This window comes from Tribolium madens, unplaced genomic scaffold (assembly GCF_015345945.1).
Source record: "Tribolium madens isolate multiple individuals breed KSU strain unplaced genomic scaffold, Tmad_KSU_1.1 Scaffold_3;HRSCAF=73;Tcas5.2_LG2, whole genome shotgun sequence".
Classification (NCBI taxonomy): domain Eukaryota; kingdom Metazoa; phylum Arthropoda; class Insecta; order Coleoptera; family Tenebrionidae; genus Tribolium; species Tribolium madens.
In genome coordinates this window covers 6,266,556-6,290,059 of record NW_025401006.1, presented here as the reverse complement: position 1 = coordinate 6,290,059, position 23,504 = coordinate 6,266,556, and the positions used below count along the sequence as shown (strand labels likewise).

Below are 23,504 nucleotides of genomic sequence, written 5' to 3'. Positions count from 1 at the left end.
GCGTAACCGATGCCCCACCCGGTATATGTAGGTATGTATGTATTCATTATATGTACATAAATAAATTTCAATACTTATTTTATAAAAACTGTCAGAGAAAAAAATGTGTGGAATACTCTACAAAAATCATTTGCTATTTCTGGAAAACTGAACCAAAAATACCTATACCATGGAAGTCCGGACCCCTAACCCCTTCGTAAATATTTCCAGTGCATATTTTTTTATTTAAAACCAAGTCGGGAAATTAGCCTAGAACTGAATATTTCGTTGCTTTTTTAGATTTGTTATTTTAGCCTTTGTACTATAATAATTATTTGAATTCGTCGAGCGCATTAAAACGTCGCTGCCTGAAATAAATCCAAAATAATGAATCGATATAAAATAGTTATCAATTATTTTTCGCTCTGTTAGATTTTGTGTGCATAGACAGAAGTCGGTGATGCAGAAAAACTCAATAGGGAAGGGTGGATGGTAATCGCTTTGTCCCATTTACATTCAAAACGATTGACCGGGACTTGTGATACACCGCCCGAATTACATATCAGCAAAACGTGAAATAATTTTATTAAATTTGTTAACAAATGTTAAGTCATTCGTCGCCTATTCTTGTCGTGCTGTAGGGCGACTGAGGGCCGATTCCTCGAGACCTGTTTCCGGACCACCAATTCGGAGAATAGTAAAATAAATAGCCGACCAGAGCTGCGAGAATTAGGACGAGGAGTATTAAAAAGGCGATGAGGACTCGGTGGGACTTTTTGCCGTATTTTTGGGGGTAGCAAGTTGGGACGTTTTGGTCGGTCACGTCGAAGAGTTGTTTGGAGCGGAGAGATAATGGGGAAGAACACCTGGAAATAATTTTTAGGACAAAAATCCAAGTTTGGAGTGACTCACTTGACGTTCTCGCTTCTGTACAAATTGTCAAATTCTTGCAACCACAATAGATCACAGTCGCATTTCCACGGGTTATCCGTCAAATCAATAAAGTCCAATTTTCGGAAAAGGTACTTATATGTCGAGTTCAAACTCTGTAAGCCATTCCCAGCCAAAGACAACTTTCTCAAATTCGTTACTTCATTTTTTTGCAAGGCTCCAAAAACCAATTCGTTAAACTCCCTTAAATTGTGACAGTGCTTCACCGACAATTCCTCAAGTGCTTCCAAATTGTAGAAGGCATAGTGGTGGATAGTCTCAAGCATTTTCAATCGTTCGAGTTTCAAAACTTTGAGTGAGTGATAACTTAAATGTTTGGCTTGGAGTACTGAAATGTCTGACCCAGACAAGTCCAAATACTCAAGACTGTATGGAACTCGAGGGACTTCAGTAAATAGATTATCGGCCAAAGATAAATGCGTCAAATATGTGTAGTTACTGAAAAATACATTTTTCACGTCTTTGAGGCCAATATTGTCGAGGTTAAGAGTCATAATATTGAGATTTATGTCCAATCCGGAGTCGGATAAAATCGGGACTTGACTTAGCCACTCTCCGAGAGAATGGTCATTGTAACTCAAATCCAAAACTTGTAATTCGACAAGTGGCAAGAAAGTCGCGGCTTGTATCGTATGAATATGATTGAAACTCAAATCCAAATGAGTAATTTTTGGGTTTCTTTGAAAAATTTCGTCACTGTCAAGACTTGTAATGTTGTTGTGACTCAAATCTAATCTTCTTAGGTTGGGAATAGTGGCGAAGAATCCATAACTGATAAAATTAATTGCATTGTAAGATAATTTCAACGTTTCTAAGGTCACACTTGAAAATTGCGTTTCTGTTGCGTCTAATTTTGTAAGTGAATTGTGTGATAAGTCTAGGAGGTTTAAATCTTCAGGTAGTTGGTCTGAAGTTGGGAAATAGTCGAAATTTGTTCTTACACAGTCAGCTTCTGTAGCAATTAAATCTTCGTTGTCGGTGATGCGTTTACAGATACAATTTTTCTCTTCTTTTCTCACTGAACATAATTGGTTTAAAGCTTCGTTGTAGTAAAATAGTACGAAAAAAACAAAAAGAAAACTAAACTTAAACATATTTCACTTGAACTAGAGGAAAATCCTTATCAACTAAATTATCATAGTGTTTTTTCTAAACTGAATCACTCCACATACCTACTCGCTACTGATATCTAGAGTAAATAAGATCTAATAAATAATTGGTTTATTATTTACTTATCTACCTAACGAAAGTTTATTTGGATGCTTTATTTTCAAAGATAAAAATATTGTAATTTTTGCATTGTATAATTAATCACCAATCTACTTTTAATTTGTTATAACATGAAGTGCCATTATAAACTTATTAAAATTTTATAGATTTAATTTTTACTCCAATTTTAAAGTAATTTAATGGCTTTGAGTAGGCAACCAATAATACGCTCAAAACAAACTGTGTCCTTTGAAGCAATTTTTTGTATTTTTTTTTTTGACTACGGCGATATAAATTGTTTATATAATCTTCTTGTTAGGTGCTTAAAGAGAGGCAAATTAAAAAAAGAACTTACAAATTAAATTTTTATTCAAATGTTACATTATCTTGCAAAAAACCAGCACAGCTCTCATAGAAAAAGATGAAACTGTTAAATGCCGACAAAATTCGAATGAGATACATAAAATAAATATTCTACAAAAGAAAAATCCTAGCTTAGGTGTAAATAAAAAAAGCACATGCAGATTTAAGACACTAAAACGTTTCCTCTACTCTCTGAAGCCGCCACTTGTTCCTCTTGTTTCGGAGTCGGATTATCCAATCCTCTAAAGCTAATATTATATTTTTCCCTGTATTCATTGATCTCCACACCTTTCTTTGTGATTTGTTCTTTTAATTTTTCAATAAGTTCTTTGAGTTTTTCCAAATTTGAAACAAGTGCCGGCAGAACGTCTTTCACTTTTCTTTCAGTTAAGACACCTCCGACTAGTCTAAAGCAACGCCGATCTTCGTTCACGTTTTGCAAAGTTGCGATCACCATTCTGTAAAAGTGAGGTTATATTAAATTTCATACAAATAGCGCTATCCAACATCAGATTTCAACTGTAAAAATGATCATTTACACAATTATGGGTAGTTTGACATGGACTTGCTCTCCACAGCCCCAATTTTAGGGCCACAATCGAGTCAAAAACTTACTTGTGTTCGTTGGAATCGGCTTCGAATTCCGTGAGTTTTGATGAAAGATTGCGCTGCTCAGCCCTTAGTGCTTGAAATCCGTTGAGGATTTCCTCAGGTGTGAGCCCTTTGGACGACTTCTTTTTCGAATCACTTGCCATTTTTGGTAAACATATATCCGGAATTTGAGAAATGTCACTTTGTCATGGTCACGTGACGCAGCAACATGTCACAAACTTGATAGAAAGAAAAAAACTATAGAAGTTTTTGTCAATTTTGCAAAAACGGGAGAATTTTGATTTTTTCCAAACTAAAATTTGATTTCCAGACCCAAAATTAGGTCTATTTGTTTCCTGTTTGGGTTCGTTTAATGGAAATGCACAGGAAAGGATTGCTCTATTTAGTGTTTTTAGTTTATACGGTAGCCATGTTGCAACCATAATTTATGGGGCAATTAAATTGCTCCTAAACGTAGGCGTTTACATTTTATAAAATCCGATTTGGTTTTTAGTAAATTTTGAATAAATTTGAATAAAAAAGCACGTGTGAAGTGTCGTAAGAAATTAGTTACATGTGTGTGGAAAAAATGCTGTGTGTTACAAGTACCCTTCAAGAAAAATGATCCAGATTTAATAGAAAAACTGAAACAAGCCACCGCACTAATTTAAATGCAGTTTGTAAACGATTTACGAAATCTTACGAAACAAACCCAAAGAAAATGCTTTCCTTTTAAGTAAAACGATACTCGGAAGTGCCCTAAGGCTCCAAATAACGGAAATTGATTAGATTTTTTATGCACATGTTTACAAAATGTCATCAACGTGAAGAGTCATTGAACTTATTAGTGAAATAATTAGAATTTTTTTGAGGAGAATTTCTGGAAAAAGTGTTGATAAAGGATCACTCATGACAGTTTCCTGTAAAAAAAGTCGGGTTTTTGGGAAAATACATGGGAAACGAAACTGGACGAGATATGGAGACTGAATCCATAAAATCGGAAAACAGTTCAAGATCGAGACGTTCAAGGGGGCACCGCGACCGGAATAACTACAGACAGCATTCACACAGAAGCACCAGGTTTGTAACTCTAGCCACGCCGGAAGTGTCCAAAAATCCTAATATAAACAATTGAAAATTATTTCACCACTCGGATTCCCATTTTTTGTGAATCTAAAGTCAAACAACAAAAAGTTCAAAATCTGGCCAAATTTCATATTTCAACCAGTTTTATATTTTTTAAATCAAAAAATTAGTACAATCTTGAAAAATCAAAGCTGCTATACAAGTCACCACTATTTGAAAAAACATTTTTTTTTCAGAAGCTCAAAATCTCGCAAAACTGACGAGATGGCCCCCTTTCAAACCGCCGTGACCCTCACTCCCGACAACCGCGATGGCCAGGAAGTCATCGAGGTCCAAATTCTCCCTCAGGACGACAACTGGGGCGAAAACACCACTGCCATCACCGGGAACACTTCAGAACAGTCTCAATCGACCGAAGACGTCAGTAACTGGCCCGGTGAACCCGATACCGGTTTCTCCTTCGTCTGCCAAAGATATATGGGGACCGTCCTAACTTACATCCTTTCAATAGTTGCCTTTTTGAGCCCTTTAGCCATGGTCGTATTGCCAAAATTAGGGTTCTTCCCTGCACTTTCATCCAGATTAGGTCTTGCCGATAGTGCGAAATTGTTAGCATGCGGGGCGGAATGTAAAGGGCAATTAGTGTCGTTAGCGTTCAAAATGGCTATTCTGGCAGTCGGTGCGTGGGCTGTGTTTTTGCGAAAGCCAAATGCGACCCTACCGAGGTTTTTCCTGTTTAGGGCGGCCGTTTTGGCGTTTGTTTTAGTGTGTATTTTTGCCTATTGGTTGTTTTATATAGTCCAGGTGACTGAGACTGCTCGTGCTGCCACCACACCGGAAGAAACGGTTGATTATGAAGCCTTAGTCGCTTACGCTTTAAGTCTGACTGATACTCTACTTTTTATACATTACTTAGCTGTAGTTTTAATGGAAATAAGGCATTTACAACCTATGTACTACATAAAGGTAGTTCGGAGTCCAGATGGCGCTAGTAGGGCCTACGCAATTGGCCAGTTAAGCATCCAACGAGCGGCTGTTTGGGTCTTGGAGAAGTATTACACTGAGTTCCCTATCTACAATCCGTATTTGGAGCGAATCCCAGTGTCAAAATCGCGAAAAAATTCATCAAGTTTCAAATTCTACGAAGTAGACGGTGTTAACAATTCCTCTTTGCAGCAATCCCAATCGCGTGCCATGTTGGCAGCTCACGCCCGACGACGTGATTCGAGTCACAACGAACGTTTCTACGAGGAACATGAATACGAAAGACGCGTTAAGAAACGCAGAGCACGACTTATAACAGCCGCTGAAGAAGCGTTCACTCATATTAAACGCTTACATAACGACCAAGTGCCTGCCATCCCGATGGACCCTCACGAGGCCGCTCAAGCCATTTTTCCGTCTATGGCACGAGCCCTCCAGAAATATCTGAGAGTGACGAGACAACAGCCGAGGCATTCGGTTGAGTCAATTTTGACACATTTAGCCAATTGTCTCAGCAATGATTTGACTCCGAAAGCGTTTTTGGAACAGTATTTAGTGAGTGAGCCGGTCTTGCAAAATGATAAAGAAGTGAAAGATGTGCAAACTTGGGCCTTGATTTGCGAAGAGTTGTTGACGAGACCTATTGGAGACAATATGAGTTTTCAATTGAGACAAAATGATGTCTCTTTACTTTGCACGATTAAAAAGATTCCGCATTTTAATATTACAGAAGAGGTTGTTGATCCGAAGAGTAATAAGTTTGTTTTGAGGCTGAACTCTGAGACTTCTGTATGACCTATAGTTTACGATCGACTAATTTAAGCACATATCGATCTTTTTTGTATTGTATAACTCGTGGTAAAGCGGTTACTCTACTATTCCTTAAATAATTAACGTTACAATAATAGGATTTCGTATTTGTGTAATTTTGTAAAAACGAATTGTAAGAGATTAGCAATATTTAATTTTTTCCCTGATGTAAATAATTTTCCGTAGGTTGTGTACGACCAAAACGAACGAAATTTTATATCAGATGATTATTATGTGATATTTTTGTTTGCAATAATTTTTATTTCCGCTCAAAATACTCGTTATTATATTTATTTTTTACTCATTTTATGAATGCACAAAGTGTAAATTATAGCACAAAATGATTATTGTAAGGCAGGTACTTAAGTATAGTGTCAACTTTTTTCTGATGTATGTACATTTAAGAGGTTTGAGTCCAAATTTTTAGCATGTTTGAATTGCAATCTTTTGGACTGTTTGTGCCTAAAATTTGTAAGATATGTCAGTGCAATTTTATTCTGTAACTCTAGCTTTATTTCAAAGGATCAGTATTCTAAAAAATGACATTAAATGTAGCCTTTTATATCTCTTCGTGTATGTACACCAATCTGTGACAGTGTTTTGAATAAATGTACTAATTTATAAATGTTTTTTTGAGAGATACCAAAAATAAGAATTACTCAACACAAAATCCATATGAAAAAATATAAAAATGCCTTTGCAAAAAAACAATAATATAAATAGTTGTCAAAACACTAAAGTTGATTGTCAAAACACGAATATAGAACTTATTCTGCATTTGAGTAAAAATACAATTAAAAAAAATTGGAATGTTATGCAACCAACATTACATGTGTGCTAATTTCGCTCTTTGTTGATGACTTTACGGCTAATTTTGAATAATTTCATGAATCATGAAAAGTACTTTTTTACCGTTTACCTTCCTATGAACTATTTTTTAAACTTTACTGACGATTTGTGAAAAAATTTTGGATTGTTTATTATGTAAGGTTATGTTTACATCGAGCTTTGAGGTTACATCAAACACACGTGCAAAAAAACCATCCCAAGAAGTACTTAACTTTTTGATAATTTTCTTGTGTTACATTTATAAAAATGAAGTTTGCTTACAAGGTAACTAAACTGCGTCAATTTTATTTAAAATAAATATATAACATATTTTTTTAGTTCAATAACTTATTGGGAACCGTTTACAAAAAAGGAAATCTCTTGTTTTCGCAGGATGGCAATTCGGTAATAAGCCCAGTGGGCAACAGGATTAGCATTTTTGACTTAAAAAAGTACACTGCTTAACATTTCTGTAATTTCGTATCAATTTTGTGCGTTTTGTAGCGACAAAGTGACCACACTTCCTATCGAGAGTAGATTCAATTACACCGCTTTAGATTTAAGTCCAAATGGGTGTTCCTTGATTGCCATAAATGAAGAAGGTGAAGCCCACTGGATCAGTTTAATTTCACAAACAATTGTTCATAAATATAGATTTAAGAGGAAAGTTCGCGCAGTTAAGTTTAGCCCAGATGGTAAACATTTTGCTGTTTGCAAAGAGAACAACGGTATTTCTTTAGATTCGACTAGTTTGACGTATTTAACTTATTTACTTAATTCCAGTTTTTGTATTTAAAGCCCCAGGTCCACTCTCAGGTGAATATAACGCTTTCATAATGGAAAGGGTTTTTCACGGGGCTTATGACGAAACGACTTGTCTTGATTGGTCATCAGACTCGCGAATTTTAGCAGTTGGATCTAAGGACATGGCTGTTAAACTCTACCCCCTGGAAAAGTAAATTTCAATCTCTTCTTTTAAAAATATGATAAAAAAATAATCAATCACAGGTGGCACAACTTCAGGATATTCTCTTTAGGCAATCACACTGATAGTATTGTTGCGTGTTTCTTTGAGGAAAACACCTATGATATTACTACAATAAGCAGGAATGGACAAGCGTGTGTGTGGGAGTGTAGCATAGACCCCGATAAGCTTGTCCCACTAGATAAAGCACCCCCGCGAAAGAAAAAGGTGAACTTAATCACATCAAAACTTGTGTCAATTAAGATTTGCAGAAAGATAATCATGAGTCAGAAGAGGACGACATTGATATAAATAAAGCAATAGAGCCAAGCGAGGCCGATCGTGAGAACGCTGTTGAAGAAAAAGACGATTCGGATGTTAAAAACGACAAATTTTTTTACAAACGCTTAGCACGTCATTACTTAGCAGATGAGGCCAGGAAAGAAGACCGCGAGGCTGTTCTCACATCGGCGGCTTACCACAAAAAGAGCAAAATTTTGGTCACAGGTTTACACCGTATTTTTTCTACTACCATTTTTTTCACGATTTTTCATCAGGGTTTTCAAACGGGGCTTTTTTCATTCATGAACTACCCGACATGAATTTAATTCATTCATTGTCAATCTCGGAGGAGAAAATTTCTGCTATTTGTCTTAATTCGACTGGGGACTGGATCGCGTTAGGGTGCGGCGGACTGGGCCAACTTCTCGTATGGGAATGGCAAAGTACGGTTTTCTTTTGTTTTTTTACTCAATAACGACTGAACTTTAGGTGAGATTTACCGTTTGAAACAACAAAGCCACTCGAATAACATGAGTTGCGTTTGTTATTCCGTTGATGGTCAATTGTTGGCTACTGGTGGTGAAGACGGTAAAGTCAAACTCTGGAATGTTTACACCGGCTTTTGTTTTGTTACGTTTAATGAACATTCGAGTGCTGTTACTTGTGTCAGTTTCAGTGGTAGTCGGAAATTTATCGTTTCTGCGTCACTTGATGGAACTGTGAGGGCTTACGACCTAATCCGGTATATTACTTCAATTTATCCAATTTTTTTCTTGATTTTTTTTTTCAGTTATCGCAATTTTCGCACTTTCGCGTCCCCGAGGCCGGTGCAATTCGCCTCAGTTGCTGTTGATAGCAGTGGCGAATTCGTGGCTGCGGGTGGGCAAGACGTATTCGAGATTTTCCTGTGGTCTGTGAAAACTGGCCGACTTTTGGAAATTTTGGCAGGTCATGAGGGGCCAGTAGCCAGTTTAGCTTTCAGTCCTAGTGTCACCAGTACATGTCTGGTGTCCGTTTCATGGGACAAAACATTGCGAATCTGGGACGCTATTGAAAAAGGCTCGGCCCACGAAACCATCGAGTTGGTAGCCGATGGTCTTTGTGTTGCTTTCAAACCCAATGGTCTGGAAGTGGCTGTTGCCACACTAGACGGCCAGATTTCGATTTTTAACGTTAAGGATGCCATTCAAGTGACCAGTATTGAAGGCCGAAATGATTTGGGGAGTGGGCGATCAGATACGGACCTAATCACTGCGAGAAAAACACTCCAAGCCAAGTAATAATCTACTTACCACATCAGTACATTAATACTTTTTTATTTTAGAGCTTTCACAAGCTTATGTTATTCGGCCGATGGCGAGTACATACTCGCCGGGGGGCAATCAAAAAACGTTTGTATTTACAACGTGGCTGAGTCTCTGATTGTCAAAAAATTCGAAATAACCCAAAACCGGTCATTAGACGCCGTTGATGTAAGTGTTTTTGGTCATCTGAAACAATAATTAAAATTGTGTAGGATTTCATAAATCGACGAAAATTGAACGAATTTGGCAACGTCGCACTTGTGGAAGAACGTGAGGAGCGAGAAGGGGGTAACGTGACTCTAAAATTGCCAGGAGTGAGGAAGGGAGATATGTCGAGTCGGATTTTGAAACCCGAGGTGGATACTTTATTTTTTTAATTATAATTTTTGGCTATAGGAGAAATGTTTAGGTGAGAGTGTTTTCGTTGCAATTTTCGCCGACTGGGCAACAATGGGCTGCCGCTACGACTGAAGGACTTTTGATTTATTCCCTCACTTCAGGTCTAGTGTTTGATCCTTGGGATTTGCAAATCGGGATTACGCCCGACGCGGTGAAAAATTCGATCAGAGACGGGGATTATCTCAATGGTTGACTATTTTTTAATAAGGGATTATTTTTACTTTACTGTTTTTAGCACTTACCATGGCTATGAAATTGAATGAAAGTGCGTTAATTCAAGAAGTGATGGAAAATATTCCAGTCAAGGATGGTCAGTTTTGCAAAATGATTGAAATTTTTGTAATATTTATTTTTAGTCGAACTGATTATATCGAGTTTGAGCGAGCAGTACATCCAGAGACTTCTGGTGATTATTTCCAGTGCGTTAGATAGTTCTCGACATTTGGAATTTTATCTAATTTGGGCTCAGACGTTACTTACCATCCACGGGCCGAAAATTGCCCCTCAAAAAAATATGGCTTACTTATTAGCTTTGGAGAAGAGTTTAGTTAGGAAATATGACCAAATGTCAAAAATGTAAGGACGACTCATCGGTTTTTTATTTTTAGTTAATTTATTTCAGTTGCGAATTTAATAAATTTACGATACAATACGTTATGAAATTGGGTGACGAAGTAGCGAAGAAGGCAAAAAGTCAGGAAAAAATGGAACTCGAGTCCAATTCGGAAGAAGAGGTTGATAACGACAGTGAAGATATTTATATGTCATCTGATTGATATAATAAAAATCTGTTTTTAATCCACTATTTCAATTAAAACCTATTAAAACAAAAAATATTTGCATTTAAAATGTGGTGATGCATATTTAAAATAACCGTTGAAATAAAAAAAAGTTAACGCTGCGGACAGGATTCGAACCTGTGCGGGCAGAACCCAATGGATTTCAAGTCCATCTCCTTAACCACTCGGACACCGCAGCTTCATGGAAGTAGGTGGAAAATAACATACAAAGTCCTCTTAACTTTTTTTTTATTAATTTATACTCAAAATTATCGTTTGAAGCTTTTGTATCCATTTATTAACAAGAACTTATTGTTAAACTGACACCCTTTGATTAACTATTTATTTGTTTTTAACAGGTAAAATAATAAAAACACTGTTTGTCTAATAATGATTTATTTAAGCAATAAGTAAATAATCTACCTCACCTAGCACTCTCCAATACAAAATACTGTTACATAAGTACATAGTTGGACGGAAAAAATCGTGTCACATTCCGAACAATACAGGGCACTTAAAATTGCAAAAACAATTCGGCAAACATGTATTTCCTTTCAAAATGTGACCCCCGTAAAACTGGACGGTTAAGTACAATTTAAGTACGTCTAAACCTCTACATGAGTGTGACCTAAGTGTACTATCAAATTTTGAACACTTCTTTTATTTTTAAAAAAAACAACAAAAAAATCCATATTCTGACCAGCGCAAGCATTATCCGTTCTCCTACCCTTGAGCAAATTATAAATTGGCAGTGTACAAATCCATCATCTTTGGTACAAAAGTGCAATAAATACTTCCCCGATGTTAAAAAACAAAGAATTATTTCGGTTGTGGCGTCGTCGACCTCCTATACGAAGTCGACGGTAAACTAAGCCCCGGAGGCAGACTGGCAGTGGTCGATAGTGTATTATCTAACTTCCTAGCCTCGTGTTCTAACAAAACAGCATCGAGTGATGGGTCCTGCGACACCGTTCGCAACGAATCACCCAACGCTTGTCTCAACTGTTGCATCTCTCGCCCTGCTTTCGTACTCCTCAAAACGTACTGTTGCCTTCTTTTTATCTCTTGGTTCAACTGCTCCCTCAAAAGGGTAATCTAAACACACAAAAATTATCTAACGCAAATTTCATATGGTTGCTACCTGATTCTCCAACCGGGAGACTTGTTGCCGATGACTCTGCTCTCTCGCCTCCAGCAATCTCTCCGCTTGCAGTTGAGCCGCTCTATACCTCTCAATCTCAGCTCTATCAAACTTGGAGTCAAGCCCCGGTCTTTGACTTCTCAATCGAATCAATTCGGACTCCTTTTCGGACAATTCGGCCTCGAGATGCGCGATTTTGTGCCGCAATTCCCGGTTTTCCTGCTCATAGCGTTCCAATTCGGTGATACCCGAATCCATTTCATATTTCTCTTTCCTAGTAGTGGTACTAGACTTAGCCACTGATCGTTCAAAGTTACGTTTTTCGGCCTCAAGTTGTCGCACTTTGTTATTAAGAGAGTCCACTTTTCCTCTCAATTCGCTTCGTTCCCGTTGCACCGATTGCAACTGTCGGTGCAATTCCTCTTCTTGATGGGAACCAATAGTACCATCGGCCGGCCATTGGGCCAAACGGAGTTGTGACTCAAGACCCGAACGCTGGACTTCGTTATTAGCCAATTCGTTGTTTAATCTCGTAACTTGGTCTTGTAGAATTTGGTGGTTTCGGCGCATTTCGGCCAAGTTTTGTTGAGTACTTTCGAAACGTTCCGAAAGAATTCTTCGCTCGTTTTCACTGTTGGCTAACGATTTTTGCAACTGGAATTAATAGTAGAGAAAAAAAGTATGCAACTCGGGTTAAACAAACCTGTTTCATTTTTTCGGCACTTGCTTGAGATGACGATGTCGTCTCCAGGAGTGATCTCTGGAGACTCTGGATTTCCGATCTGAGTTCATTTTCACCAGCTGCTGCTTTTTCAAGCGATAAATTCAACTGGTCTATTGTCGATTTGAGTGACATGCAACGTTCCTCCAAACTTGCTAAATTCCGACTCTGATGATCACATTTCTCTTGCAATTTCTAAAAATAAAGATAAGATAAAGAGGATTCGAGATAAAATTGCACCTGAATCGTTGCATCTTTCTCTTGTAGCATCATTTGTAATCTTTGGAGGTCACCTTCTGTTGACATTCTTTGCAGTTCTAATTTTGTCGATCTGTTTTCGATCCGACTCAACTCTTCTTGTAAGCCACGTTTTTCGGCCTCGAGTCGGCCTAACGCCATCTTCATTTTTTCGATTTTGTCCTCGTACTGTAATTTTTCCTCATTTCCACTACTTATCGCTAATTCGAGTGAAACAATTTTATCTCTCATTTGCTGATTCTCTTCCGTTTTTTTATGCAAAGCTGTGGTCTATAACACTAATTAACACGAGACTTTACTTCGAAAAAATCTTACCTGTGATTGCAATTCAACACTTTTTTGACTCAGTCTCGCCTCAAGACTCCCTTTTTCATCTTGTACACTCCTCAAACTCTGTAAAACCTTATTCAACTTACTGTCGCCCTTAGTCTGACTCTCGTGTGCTTCATGCAATTGTTTTTTAATCGTGGCGACTTGAGTCTTGTAGTCGTCCTAAAATAAACCAATCAAATACTCAACTCTCAATTTAAACCGTCTTAACTCTTTCGCGTTCGATCTGAGCGACTTGTTGCATCAAATTCCGTACTCCTTTTCTCACTATTTCTGGATCCACGTCGACTATTCCGTCTCTGCCGTCGTCATGGCCTGAAATAACACGTTTTGTGGTTTACAACAATAAACAATGAGATAAGTCTGTGATAACATTTCGTAGCAAATTTCTCATACCTCGAGCCGGACTCCAACGTCTCGAAGGACTCAAAAGTCGGTAAGGCATTGTAACAGAACCGTCCAATTGGACGCCGGCGATGCGTCTTAAAGTTGAGACGACACTGAATAATTTTTGCTCGACGTCTCTTTTCGTGGCTTCCAATTGGCCTAATTGGGCTTCCAAGGCCCGGATTCGGCCCTCAGCACCGCCGAGTTTCGCTTTCAGTTCTTGGATCTGTTGAGTGGCGTCGACTAGACACACTTCAAGGTTATGTTTCTGGTCTTCGAGGCGTTTCTCTCGCGCTCTACTGTCTTCCAAGTGGACCAAAAGGTCTTGCTCGCGTGCGTGCCATTGTTCTTCTAATTGGGCACTGTGCGTACGAGTGCGCCCCAATTCTTGGCGCGTTTGGTCCAAATTGCGGTCCAATTCTGCCATCTAACAACGCGAAAATAACTTTTTATTTATTTTTTTAAATTATCAAAAAGATAAAAGCATTAAAAATAATGAAAACAATTTAGAATATTTATCACTTTTGAAGAACGTACTTGTTTTTTGAGTTGGTGGATCTCCTGATGAGCTCTTTCGCGCTCCTCCACTTCATTTAAAAGCCGGGCTTGGAGCTCCTTCTCTTCAGCTTGCTGTTGCGTATTACTGGCTTGTGCCCGTTGCAATTCCTCATAAATTGATTGGGCCTTGTGTTCAGACTGGAGCTGCTCCTTTTCTAAGTCGCGAATTTGGTTTTGGAGCCGGTTTTTCTCATTCTCAACCGACAATTTGATATCTTCTAGATCTAAACACCGGATAATTTCGATAGCTGAAAAGTGAGCCACTTACTTGTGATTTTCTGGAACGCTTCTTCAAGCTGTCGACTCTGCTCGCGTTTTTCCCCTTCGATTTTCTTCACATGATCTCGCAATTCTTTATTCGTGTTGTGATATTTTTCTTTTTCGAAGTTACTATCGGCTAAGAGTCGACGCACATCTGTGATTTCTTTTCGGAGACTTTCCGAATTATTTTCGGCTGAAACAGAACTTTCCAATATTTAAATCGGGTTTTGTGACTCGTACCTTCTTTTAACTTCCTTATGGTTTCGTGTAGTTGATTATTGATACTTTCACTTTTATCTTCGGTGAGGTGCAACTGGACTTTGAGGTTTTCCACCTCAGTTTGGAGTCCGTCTCTTTCGATTTTAATTTCTTCGATTCTTTGTTCCAGTTTAATTTTTTCTTCTTCGTATCTTGATTTACTTTCTTCTAGTTTCGTTCTATACTTGTTGAGTTCTTCCTTGAGTTGGTTTATGCTCGACCTGTCCTTTTCAAATCGGCCGTTTGCTTCTCGTTTCAGACGTTCTAAAGTTTCTCTTTCATTGTTTAATTCTCTGCGCGCATCCTCGAGACGATCTTGCAATGCTTGTTGATCGTGATGCGCTTTCGCGGAAAATAAACTCACTTTAAATACATTGCAAATATTTAATTTAACAATTTTCTTCCAAACACATCTGCTCGGTGCGAAATGATAAAAACGTATTATTTATGCGACCGGTAATTTTAGAATCAAGTCATTTCCCAAATCGTTACGATGATATCACGCTAATGGAGCTATTTTAATCAATGAAATCAGCACGATTTTTAGACCATTTTAAAAATAAATTCAACCGAAATAAAAATGTAGAAAATGCAAACACTCATTTGAATAACATGTTTTTTTAATTGAAATAAAAAATTACCAATGAGGAGAGCCTTTTGCTTGTCATTCTCCGCCCTCAGCATCAACTCCTCATGCTGTTGGACCATATTTTCGATGTGATTTTGCAACGCTTCAATCCTGTCAACCAACTGTTGAATTTCTGCATCTTTTTCATGGGTCAACTGTTGCAAACTCTGCTGCAACCGCTTCTCCAAACTAGACCGAATCTTCTCTCTCTCATCCGTCAGTTTCTTCACGTTATCTTCATTCTGCATCTTCAACTTCTCAACCGTTTGCTTAAACTCCATTTCTTTGTTACCGGCTTGTTGGGTTAGACTATTTTTAACCTCGAGACACCGTTTTTCCGACCTTTCCAAATCTTTTGTTAGACGAGCAATCTGGGCTTTAAGTTGTTCCTGCTTAACTAAAAGCTCCTGTTGCTCGGCTTCCAACTGGAATTTCTTGGCTTCAGAAGCCTCAAGATTCGTCTGAGTGTCGAAAAGCACAGCTTCCAAAGCTTCTTTCTCGGAACGAATCGCAGCCAATTGCTCTTGAAGTCTCTGGATATCTTTATCCATCGCGTCTATTGTACACTGTTTTTCTTCACATTCCCGGACTAGATCTTCAAGATTCCGGTTAACTCGGGCGTTGGTTTCGTTGGCTTGTTCGAGTTTTTGACGGGTGCGGACTAATTCGTCATTAAGAGCGTCTTTTTTGCGCCCTAGGACGGTAAGTTGGTTACTTAAATCGTTACGTTCGCGTATCACTTGATTCAACTCCATTTCAATCTGGGGAAAAAATCATTTAAAAAAGACGATGCACGTCGAACATTACCCACTTTGCTTTTGTCGATTTCCAAAAATTTGCATTTTTCTGATAGTGAGACTTTGTCAGATTCTAAATCAAGTCTTTGTTGCTCAGCTTGGAGCAATTCCTTGCGTAAGGATTGAATGTCGTTTTGTTGGTCGTTTGATTGCATTTGTAACGCCAGTTTTTCATCCTCGAGCTGAAATTTTGAAATTACAAACAGTAATAAAACGTTACCCCAACCTTCTTCAAATCATCCAAAAGTTTCTTTTTGTCGCTTTCCAAATTTGCAGCAATGTTTTCTTTCTTGACCAAAGAGTCGTGAACGTTGGATCTCTCACCGAGGATTCTCTCCAATTCCATTTCACACTCACTTTTGGCTTTTTCCAAACTAGTGATCAAATTTTCCGCTTCCGCTTTCTGTTGTTCGAGCATATCGTGTGATAAATATAATTTGTGTAATTCTTCACGTGCACTTAACAATTCTTCTCTAATGCGACTACACCTTTCTTCCTCTCCTCTCAAATTAATTTCCCTAATACTGGCTTCCTGATTAAGACGTTCGATTTCAGTCTGTAGAAAAATTTTTTCATCCTGTAACGCATCTATTTCTCTTTGTAATTTATTATTATTCTTTTGTAATTTATCATAGTCCGAATTTAATGACTCTACTAATGAATTTATTTCGACTCTTTGTCGGTCTAAGGCATTTTTCTCAATTTTCAAACTCTCCAAACTCTTTTGAAGATAATCTTTATCTTGACTGAGTTGTGAACATTGTGTGCGACAAGCATCAAGTTGTGCCACTAGTTCTTTAACTCTGTTCTCTAAACTTGCTACGTTTTCTTCCGAATGATCAAATTGTTTCCGAACTAGCAAAAGTTGCTCCCTATTCGACTGGAGCTTCACCTAAAAACCAATTTAAACACCAACTAATGAAAATTTCACCCAACCTGTAGTTCGTGTATCATTGATTGATATTTATGTAGAGCTGCTTGGACTGCTGATATTGTGCTTTCAGCAAAAGCTGCGGAAGTCATACTACGTCCTAAGCCTCGTTTTGGCGACCTACAACCAATTTTTAAACTCGATTATTATCAACACAATGAAAAATCACTTTTGAGGCACCGGTGTGGAAGCACTAAGGTGGATATGTGTACTCAATTCAGGGTCTTTTGTTTCGGCGTCTTGAATCAAAGCATGTGCGATGTCTCGTAAAGCTGCTTGAAGCAAGTCGATTTCTTCTTGCACCTTCATTACTTGGGACACGTTGTGTTCGGCTTCGGCACATCTTTCTTCCTAAAAATCAACAATTGTGTCAATGAGAGGCTGGAGAACCTCCAACCTATCATACCAAATTTTGGGTGTCTTTGAGGAGTTGTTGAATTCGTTCGTCTTTGATTTTGATTTCGCTTTGGCAACTTTCGTGTTGGATTTTCAATGTATCGAGTTGGTGTTTCAAGTCGGAAAGTTCTTGTTGGTGCAAGTAGCGTTCCTTGCCCTACAAAACAAGCTAGAGAAAAAATCTTGAGCTGGATAAGTGTCATACACCAAGAATTGAGTCGGTGAAAAGGTTGGTGTCCATTCTACAACAAGCCGTCATCATTTCTTTCCCCAAAGAACTGACTTCGCTTTTTATGCTATTGAGATCACGTTCAGTGCTTGATTGTATCTCCATGAAAAAGCGTTTTACCGCCACGACGTCTCTCCACAAATTCAAAAGTCGATTATGTTCAGTACTATAATAATCATTAAAAGCTTGTTCTTCATCTTTCCACTCATCTTCCTTAATGATCATTTCTTCTCTCAGATTTTCAAATTCGTTGGTCAATTTTTGCAGATCAACAGTCAGGCTTTCGTTCGTATTGTGCGACTCTTCCAATTGTTCTCTCAGAGTCGTATTTAACTGGACCAACTTGTCATTTCTTCGTTTTTCTTCTTCTAATCTTCGCAAAGCGGTGTCAAGATCAGTGATTCGTTCCTCGCGGACCTCCCTCAAATGTTGTTGGGCTTGTTCCATGGCCGTGCTGGGGGCCACTTGTGTCGGTGTCGTGTGTCTTGGATTTTCCAACATTTGGGATTCCAGGTCGGCACATCGTTGCTTGTATTGCAAAACTTTGGCTTGTAATCGACTAACTAGCGCCGCTTGATCCGCTTGGGCTTGTCGATAGGCGTCGAGACGGCGTCGATAGATGGAAGCTTCTTCTTGGAGACGTTGCCGAAGATCGGTTCGAGAGTCTTCATCGCTGCTTCCGCCGCCGTCTCCCCTCAAGCGACCACCATCTGCCCTGCTACTTGACTACAAGCAAACGGACTTTGTAACTCTTTCCAAGAAACTATTATCCAATTGCGTTGAAAACAACAATGGAGCGCTGATAAGGCTCCGGAAAAATACTTACATCAGTCCGTGATTTGGGTCTATAAACCGGGGGTCTTCTTCGGTCGCTCATTTTGGGCTCGGGTTTCTTCACGGGTGGCTGCAAAAGCATTTCAGGTGAAGAGAATCCCCGGATTTTTTTCGGGGTGATTAATCATAAATGTTGAGATAAACCTGGACTTTGGCCGGCCATAACCATCTCGATAATAAATAAATTTGCAATTATATCCTAATTGTAAACATAAACATTTTTCGGCCTCGGATCGAGTCAGAGGGCACATTCTTGCCCCATTTTTGATAAAATTCAGGTACGAAGGTTGTTCAACCTGGGTGATAATGCGTGTTAAAATTAAGAAAATCCGAGGGACAGCGACAGAATTTCAGACCAGGGTTTCAGTACCTGGCGGAGTCATTTGCGTGTCGTTGCGGATGAAAAGGACGTTTCAGGAATTTAGAAATTTTATGCGTTTCGGGAGGAACGAGAAAAACTCATTACTTGACTTTAATTACCAAAGTTTATGTAATCGAAAAGATAATAAATTTTTACACTTTGTAATTATTATTGATACTCTTTGGACTTGATCCTAATTGGGATTATCTCATCGATTTTTGATTGACCAAAAATTCGTAAATTGGGTGTTTTTGCAGAAGATGAGCACGTGATAATTCCTGAATTCCTGATTAAAATATATTTCAAATGCGTTTCATAAATATGTTTACTAAATTAACTCTGACATGATGATAACAAGTAAACAAATTAAGACATAACAAAAAACCTAAATTTAATGTTACAATTATCTACCTTTAAATCAAAAAAACAAAGAATCAAGACAAAAATGAATGGCCTTTAAACGTCACATATTTACCGTTTTAATATATTTTGGATTAGAATTTACTTCAATAACAACTTATGTTTACAATGAAATTATTAAATATTATGGTTTGAACCGGAATAGGGTGATCAAAAAATCTAAACACGGGTTAAATACTCTGTATTTACTGTATAACGTAATCGATCAAACTTTTCTAATTGATACGTATTTTATCATATTTATATGCTTTAATTTTGTTGGTACTTGAAATCAAAATTGTCGACATCTCTACCAACCCATATACCTAAAGGTTACCAAGTTTGAATTTCAACCAACCTAATTTTAATAAACCAATTTCAAAAAATTCCACTCGCCGATCATTGACTGCACCGTTTCTCTGCACATCCTCAGCGGAAGAGATAAGAATTTTTTTTTCAATCACGACGTGACACCAAACCCGTGCTAGAAATCCTACAACATGGACTTTGTTCGTCTGGACATAACATTTATAGTTGAGGTCTTTCAAGGATTTCCGTCCAGTTGGAGTCTTGTTTGTCAATAAACCGTTATCGGATCAATAAGAAAATAGCACAATGCAATTTTTGTCAAATTTTCCATTTGGGTTATCCTCGATTTAAACCAGACATGAAGTAAATATTTAGTTATTATTATTCAACCGAGTAATAACTGGTCAAAAATGTTTGATTGCCTTAGAAGCAATTGGAAATTTTTGATAATGTCTACGTGCGACAAAAAGCGTTTAACGTCATTTAAAGTAAATAAATTGATAAAAGCCGGTCCGGAAATGGGTCAACGTTTAGGGAAATTCTGTCATGACGAAGCCGAATGATGAATCTCGATTTGCATCGATTTTGGCCTCAAACACGTGGATTTTGAATGGAAAAATTTACAGAAAAACAAGTATAAACCACGTTCTAGCTTCATGAGATAAGTCAGTAAATTGTAGTAATAGTTACAGAAAATCAGCGTTAAAAAATAATCCAAAGCTGATTATTAAAAAATTGTTTCGTAAACAAATGAAAAGACACTTACCTGTTCATTAAATAGAAAAACAAAAGGAAAATAAATAAAAAGTAAAATTGTGTGAAAGATTTATTAAACAAAATTTGTGTGCTGTATTTTGGGCTTACTCTTGGCATTTCCGTTTTCGTTTCTCTTCCAGGGGGCGGCGGTGGTCGCGGAGGCGGCGGAGACGCGTCACGTTTGTGGGTTCGCGACGTTATGCCACCCTCAAACACGAATGAATCGTTCGAAGGTACGTAAATAGGTGCGCGAGAGCCCGGAAGACATGGAAACGTCCCCTCTTCATCAGTCAACCCGGAAAAAACTACCTCCCGATGGCCCAATTTCATTGTCTCAAACCACGAACCGAAAAAAATACCGACTTTCAATTTTTCGTGATCAGATTGAATAAATCAACCCGCAATCGAAATAGAATCATTTGCATAAGCGAAAGCTTTGGACGTCTTCAAGCAACTGGCGTGGACAATGGCAAAAGTGATTAATTAGGCGATGACAGGTCAAAAGAATCGATTGATTGAAAATTGCGATACACACAAACCCAAACTTAACGCCTTTTGCTACCACCTAATGTGCCAAAGTCCCGTAAGACTTTATAAATAACAAAAACAAGTACACGTGTACTTGTTTTTGGTAAACACAAATTGCAATACTGTATTTCTGAAATCTCGTTTTTTATATTTGCTCAATGTGTTTTGAAAAAATTCAAGATGTTTAGATGATTTATATAACGAGATAACGGATTTTCTCCTGTTTGATGATTGTCTGTCTACATATCTTGTGGCTATAAATACATTTAAAGTTTGTTATTTCATTAAGTACAGAATAATATATTGATTAAAATGGTTTAGGGTTAAAGGCGCTAAAATGATAAGCGAGGGGTCAGGCTTTTTTTCAACAACAACACGATGTTTCAAGCATTGTTCATTTATTAAACAGATGGATATTACACTAAAAAAATTCATTCAAACTTTTAAACATTTTATTTACCAAAATCCCGAATAAAAGTAAAAACCAATACAAAAAAACGCTTTTTTTAAAATTTAATTTGTCTTTATTCAATTATTATACAGGGTCCTGCGGATAATTTTATTACTTTATTTTTTTACTTATTATGGAATTTAAAAATTTCATCATAGGCAAGATTTCACTCGAAATTTTGTGAAAATACAACCTGATATCACTGTTATTAATAAATCGTCTCAAGGTTACCTACAAACGACCTTCCATGGAAAAGTCTAAAGTAGAGATTTAAAAACATTGTTTTTTCCATTACAGCTTATTTATTGTTACTTATATTGTGAGAACAAGACAATAAAAATAATTCACAAACGTAAATTGAAAAAAAAATCTGTGTAATAAAGATGTATGTGTCATAAAAACTTTTATGAGGTGATTGGAAGCATATCACCTTTTTTATATTTGTCCTTTGAACTCTTTGTTACTCTAGAATTATTATCTACTAAAGTTGAAACTTGATTTTTTAATTTTTAGTCAAAAACATAGATACAATAAAAGAAAAATAATTAAAAATAATATATAATATATATACCGGGTGACTTTATAACTGTAATAATCATAATAAAACTGCTAAAGACTTTTTCTGATAATCAAAAAATTTAAAGTTTTACTTCTGATACTCAGTAGATATACGAGATAAATTAAACATGACCGTCACATAAGTCAGAAATGTTGCTTATTCTAGGCAATTGCGTTAGATACAGAATAATTATAGCCAAATAATACAAAACTATCAAATTTTCACACGTCATTTCTTATCACTGATCTTATGAAATATGGTTCAATGCACTATAATATAAGCTAAACCTATCGTCAAATTTAGAAAAAAATTACTAACATTATAACGTATAAGTGTTATCAATATTTGTGAAACACTTTAAAAGTATCATAATATAGATTTAATAAAAAAATATCTCGATGTATGTTTCGTGCTTACTTCGACAAAACAAAAAAGCTCGAATTTAAATTTTTAGCAAAATAATATCGTCGATTATAATATTGGTAGTTGTGACTGGCACGATCAGCCCGGAACTCGCAATAGGGATGAACCACATATCGAACGCAGATTTATCCGGAGATAGGTAACACGGTTCCGGGAGATTCCGGATTAACGCACCTGAATATTTCGCTATCAAGTGCTTTATTATTGTTTTCATGATTAAATATTAGATAGGTCAATTACCAAAAGGTGTATTTAGCTTATCGCTGTACATTGTTCAGACGTTAAGCAAACTTGTAGAAAACCGGTGAACTTTACTTGAATGACGTTTAACTTTTGTTTACAGAAGCGATGAGTAGGCACCGATTTACGCACAAATTTTTAAATTACACGTTTTTCCAAAAAATATAATCTCAACAAATTAAGTTTATTTTAATTCAAAATAATGCGCGTTATACTGAAAAATCAGTGGTATAAATTAGCAATCCTAGTTTAAAAAACGAACTACCATCAACGTTGAAAATATACAAAATTGTTTAGAGGAGAATATAAATAATCTCGAAACCATTATATACAGGATGGGTTATAAAATACGCCCCAAGCCATAACATCATTATTATTAAAGATATGACAAAACGTCTTTGATTAAAGTTTATTGTAAGTAATTTTTTGGGATAGACGCTCGATCAATATAAATCAAAGACAATGAACTGTACAACTTTGCTCCAAGAAGTATTGTTATATCTTTAAAAATAATGAAGTTATGGCTTGGGGCGTTTTTTACAATATATAGAAACAAAACTCTGCAAAATTAGAAACCAAATATCAATGTTTTGCTGCTACCAATTTTTTGGATAAAATATCCTTTGGTTTCTATTACTTGAAATAATTTCTATAAGGAATTTGTCTCTAATTTACTCTTTAATTGACAACCTTGATCTGTCTATCTAAGGAAGTTCTATAATCTCAAAAACTGATAAATAATAATTTCTTTTTAAAAACTTTCTGTAATCTTTGAATTCCAGCGCCGGCTAGTTATCGATATCGCAATTTCTGGAAGCTCAAATTTGCCTTTAATTTTGTGACTACGCAATAATTTAAAAAAGACCTGACCTTCTGCTTGGAAACAAAATATCAAGTTGATAATGCTGTCATAATAAAGAATGCATTTACACACTTTAAATTGTATAATTGGTTGTTTTTTAATCCAATTACTCTTATTGGTAGAAAAGAGATTTCGATAATCGAAGAAGTGCCCTCGTTTATTACATAAAAAATAAAATCACGTCGTGGCCGTGTGAGATACGTCTCATTAAGTCAATAATTAAAATCATTGAATTTAATTTGCGTAAACAAAAGATTTTTTAATTATTTTATTTCTGAACTTTGGGATTTATACAAACCTCCAGCATGAGATCAGAAAAATTCAGGAATTTGTATTTCTCGAAATTGATTTTCTCAAA

At 36.9% G+C, this 23,504-nt stretch overlaps 5 protein-coding genes and 1 non-coding gene across 6 annotated transcripts; 2 read left to right on the top strand and 4 right to left on the bottom strand.

The window, feature by feature from the left end:
• Positions 1 to 547: 547 nt before the first annotated feature.
• LOC123007465 (chondroadherin-like) lies at positions 548 to 2,105 on the bottom strand. Its single transcript, XM_044402776.1, has 2 exons — positions 892 to 2,105; positions 548 to 845 (listed from the first exon to the last, which is right to left on the bottom strand). Exons 1-2 carry the CDS (start codon positions 2,022 to 2,024, stop codon positions 590 to 592), a joined length of 1,389 nt encoding a protein of 462 aa, XP_044258711.1. The 5' UTR covers positions 2,025 to 2,105; the 3' UTR covers positions 548 to 589.
• Positions 2,106 to 2,490: 385 nt separating this feature from the next.
• On the bottom strand, positions 2,491 to 3,327 carry LOC123006945 (prefoldin subunit 2). Its single transcript, XM_044401899.1, has 2 exons — positions 3,118 to 3,327; positions 2,491 to 2,960 (listed from the first exon to the last, which is right to left on the bottom strand). The coding sequence occupies exons 1-2, from the start codon at positions 3,255 to 3,257 to the stop codon at positions 2,666 to 2,668; spliced, it is 435 nt and encodes a 144-aa protein (XP_044257834.1). The 5' UTR covers positions 3,258 to 3,327; the 3' UTR covers positions 2,491 to 2,665.
• Positions 3,328 to 3,417: 90 nt separating this feature from the next.
• LOC123006944 (vang-like protein 2) lies at positions 3,418 to 6,598 on the top strand. The gene is made up of 2 exons (XM_044401897.1): positions 3,418 to 4,173; positions 4,416 to 6,598. Exons 1-2 carry the CDS (start codon positions 4,046 to 4,048, stop codon positions 5,956 to 5,958), a joined length of 1,671 nt encoding a protein of 556 aa, XP_044257832.1. The 5' UTR covers positions 3,418 to 4,045; the 3' UTR covers positions 5,959 to 6,598.
• Positions 6,599 to 6,813: 215 nt separating this feature from the next.
• LOC123007808 (periodic tryptophan protein 2 homolog) lies at positions 6,814 to 10,548 on the top strand. The gene is made up of 15 exons (XM_044403255.1): positions 6,814 to 7,086; positions 7,141 to 7,253; positions 7,306 to 7,529; positions 7,585 to 7,756; positions 7,810 to 7,993; positions 8,038 to 8,272; positions 8,323 to 8,490; positions 8,537 to 8,789; positions 8,838 to 9,323; positions 9,372 to 9,519; positions 9,564 to 9,707; positions 9,761 to 9,938; positions 9,986 to 10,060; positions 10,107 to 10,326; positions 10,373 to 10,548. The coding sequence occupies exons 1-15, from the start codon at positions 7,069 to 7,071 to the stop codon at positions 10,524 to 10,526; spliced, it is 2,772 nt and encodes a 923-aa protein (XP_044259190.1). The 5' UTR covers positions 6,814 to 7,068; the 3' UTR covers positions 10,527 to 10,548.
• A 98-nt stretch (positions 10,549 to 10,646) lies between these two features.
• Trnas-uga lies at positions 10,647 to 10,728 on the bottom strand. Its single transcript has one exon. It is a non-coding gene; the product is annotated as a tRNA-Ser (tRNA).
• Positions 10,729 to 10,908: 180 nt separating this feature from the next.
• Positions 10,909 to 20,485, bottom strand: LOC123007805 (rootletin). The gene is made up of 19 exons (XM_044403249.1): positions 20,192 to 20,485; positions 18,251 to 18,328; positions 17,401 to 18,150; positions 17,206 to 17,352; positions 16,969 to 17,150; positions 16,805 to 16,919; positions 16,095 to 16,760; positions 15,883 to 16,050; positions 15,085 to 15,832; positions 14,426 to 14,785; positions 14,193 to 14,378; positions 13,904 to 14,148; positions 13,376 to 13,793; positions 13,191 to 13,294; positions 12,965 to 13,141; positions 12,632 to 12,919; positions 12,374 to 12,586; positions 11,671 to 12,324; positions 10,909 to 11,624 (listed from the first exon to the last, which is right to left on the bottom strand). The coding sequence occupies exons 1-19, from the start codon at positions 20,411 to 20,413 to the stop codon at positions 11,349 to 11,351; spliced, it is 5,997 nt and encodes a 1,998-aa protein (XP_044259184.1). The 5' UTR covers positions 20,414 to 20,485; the 3' UTR covers positions 10,909 to 11,348.
• Positions 20,486 to 23,504: the final 3,019 nt, after the last annotated feature.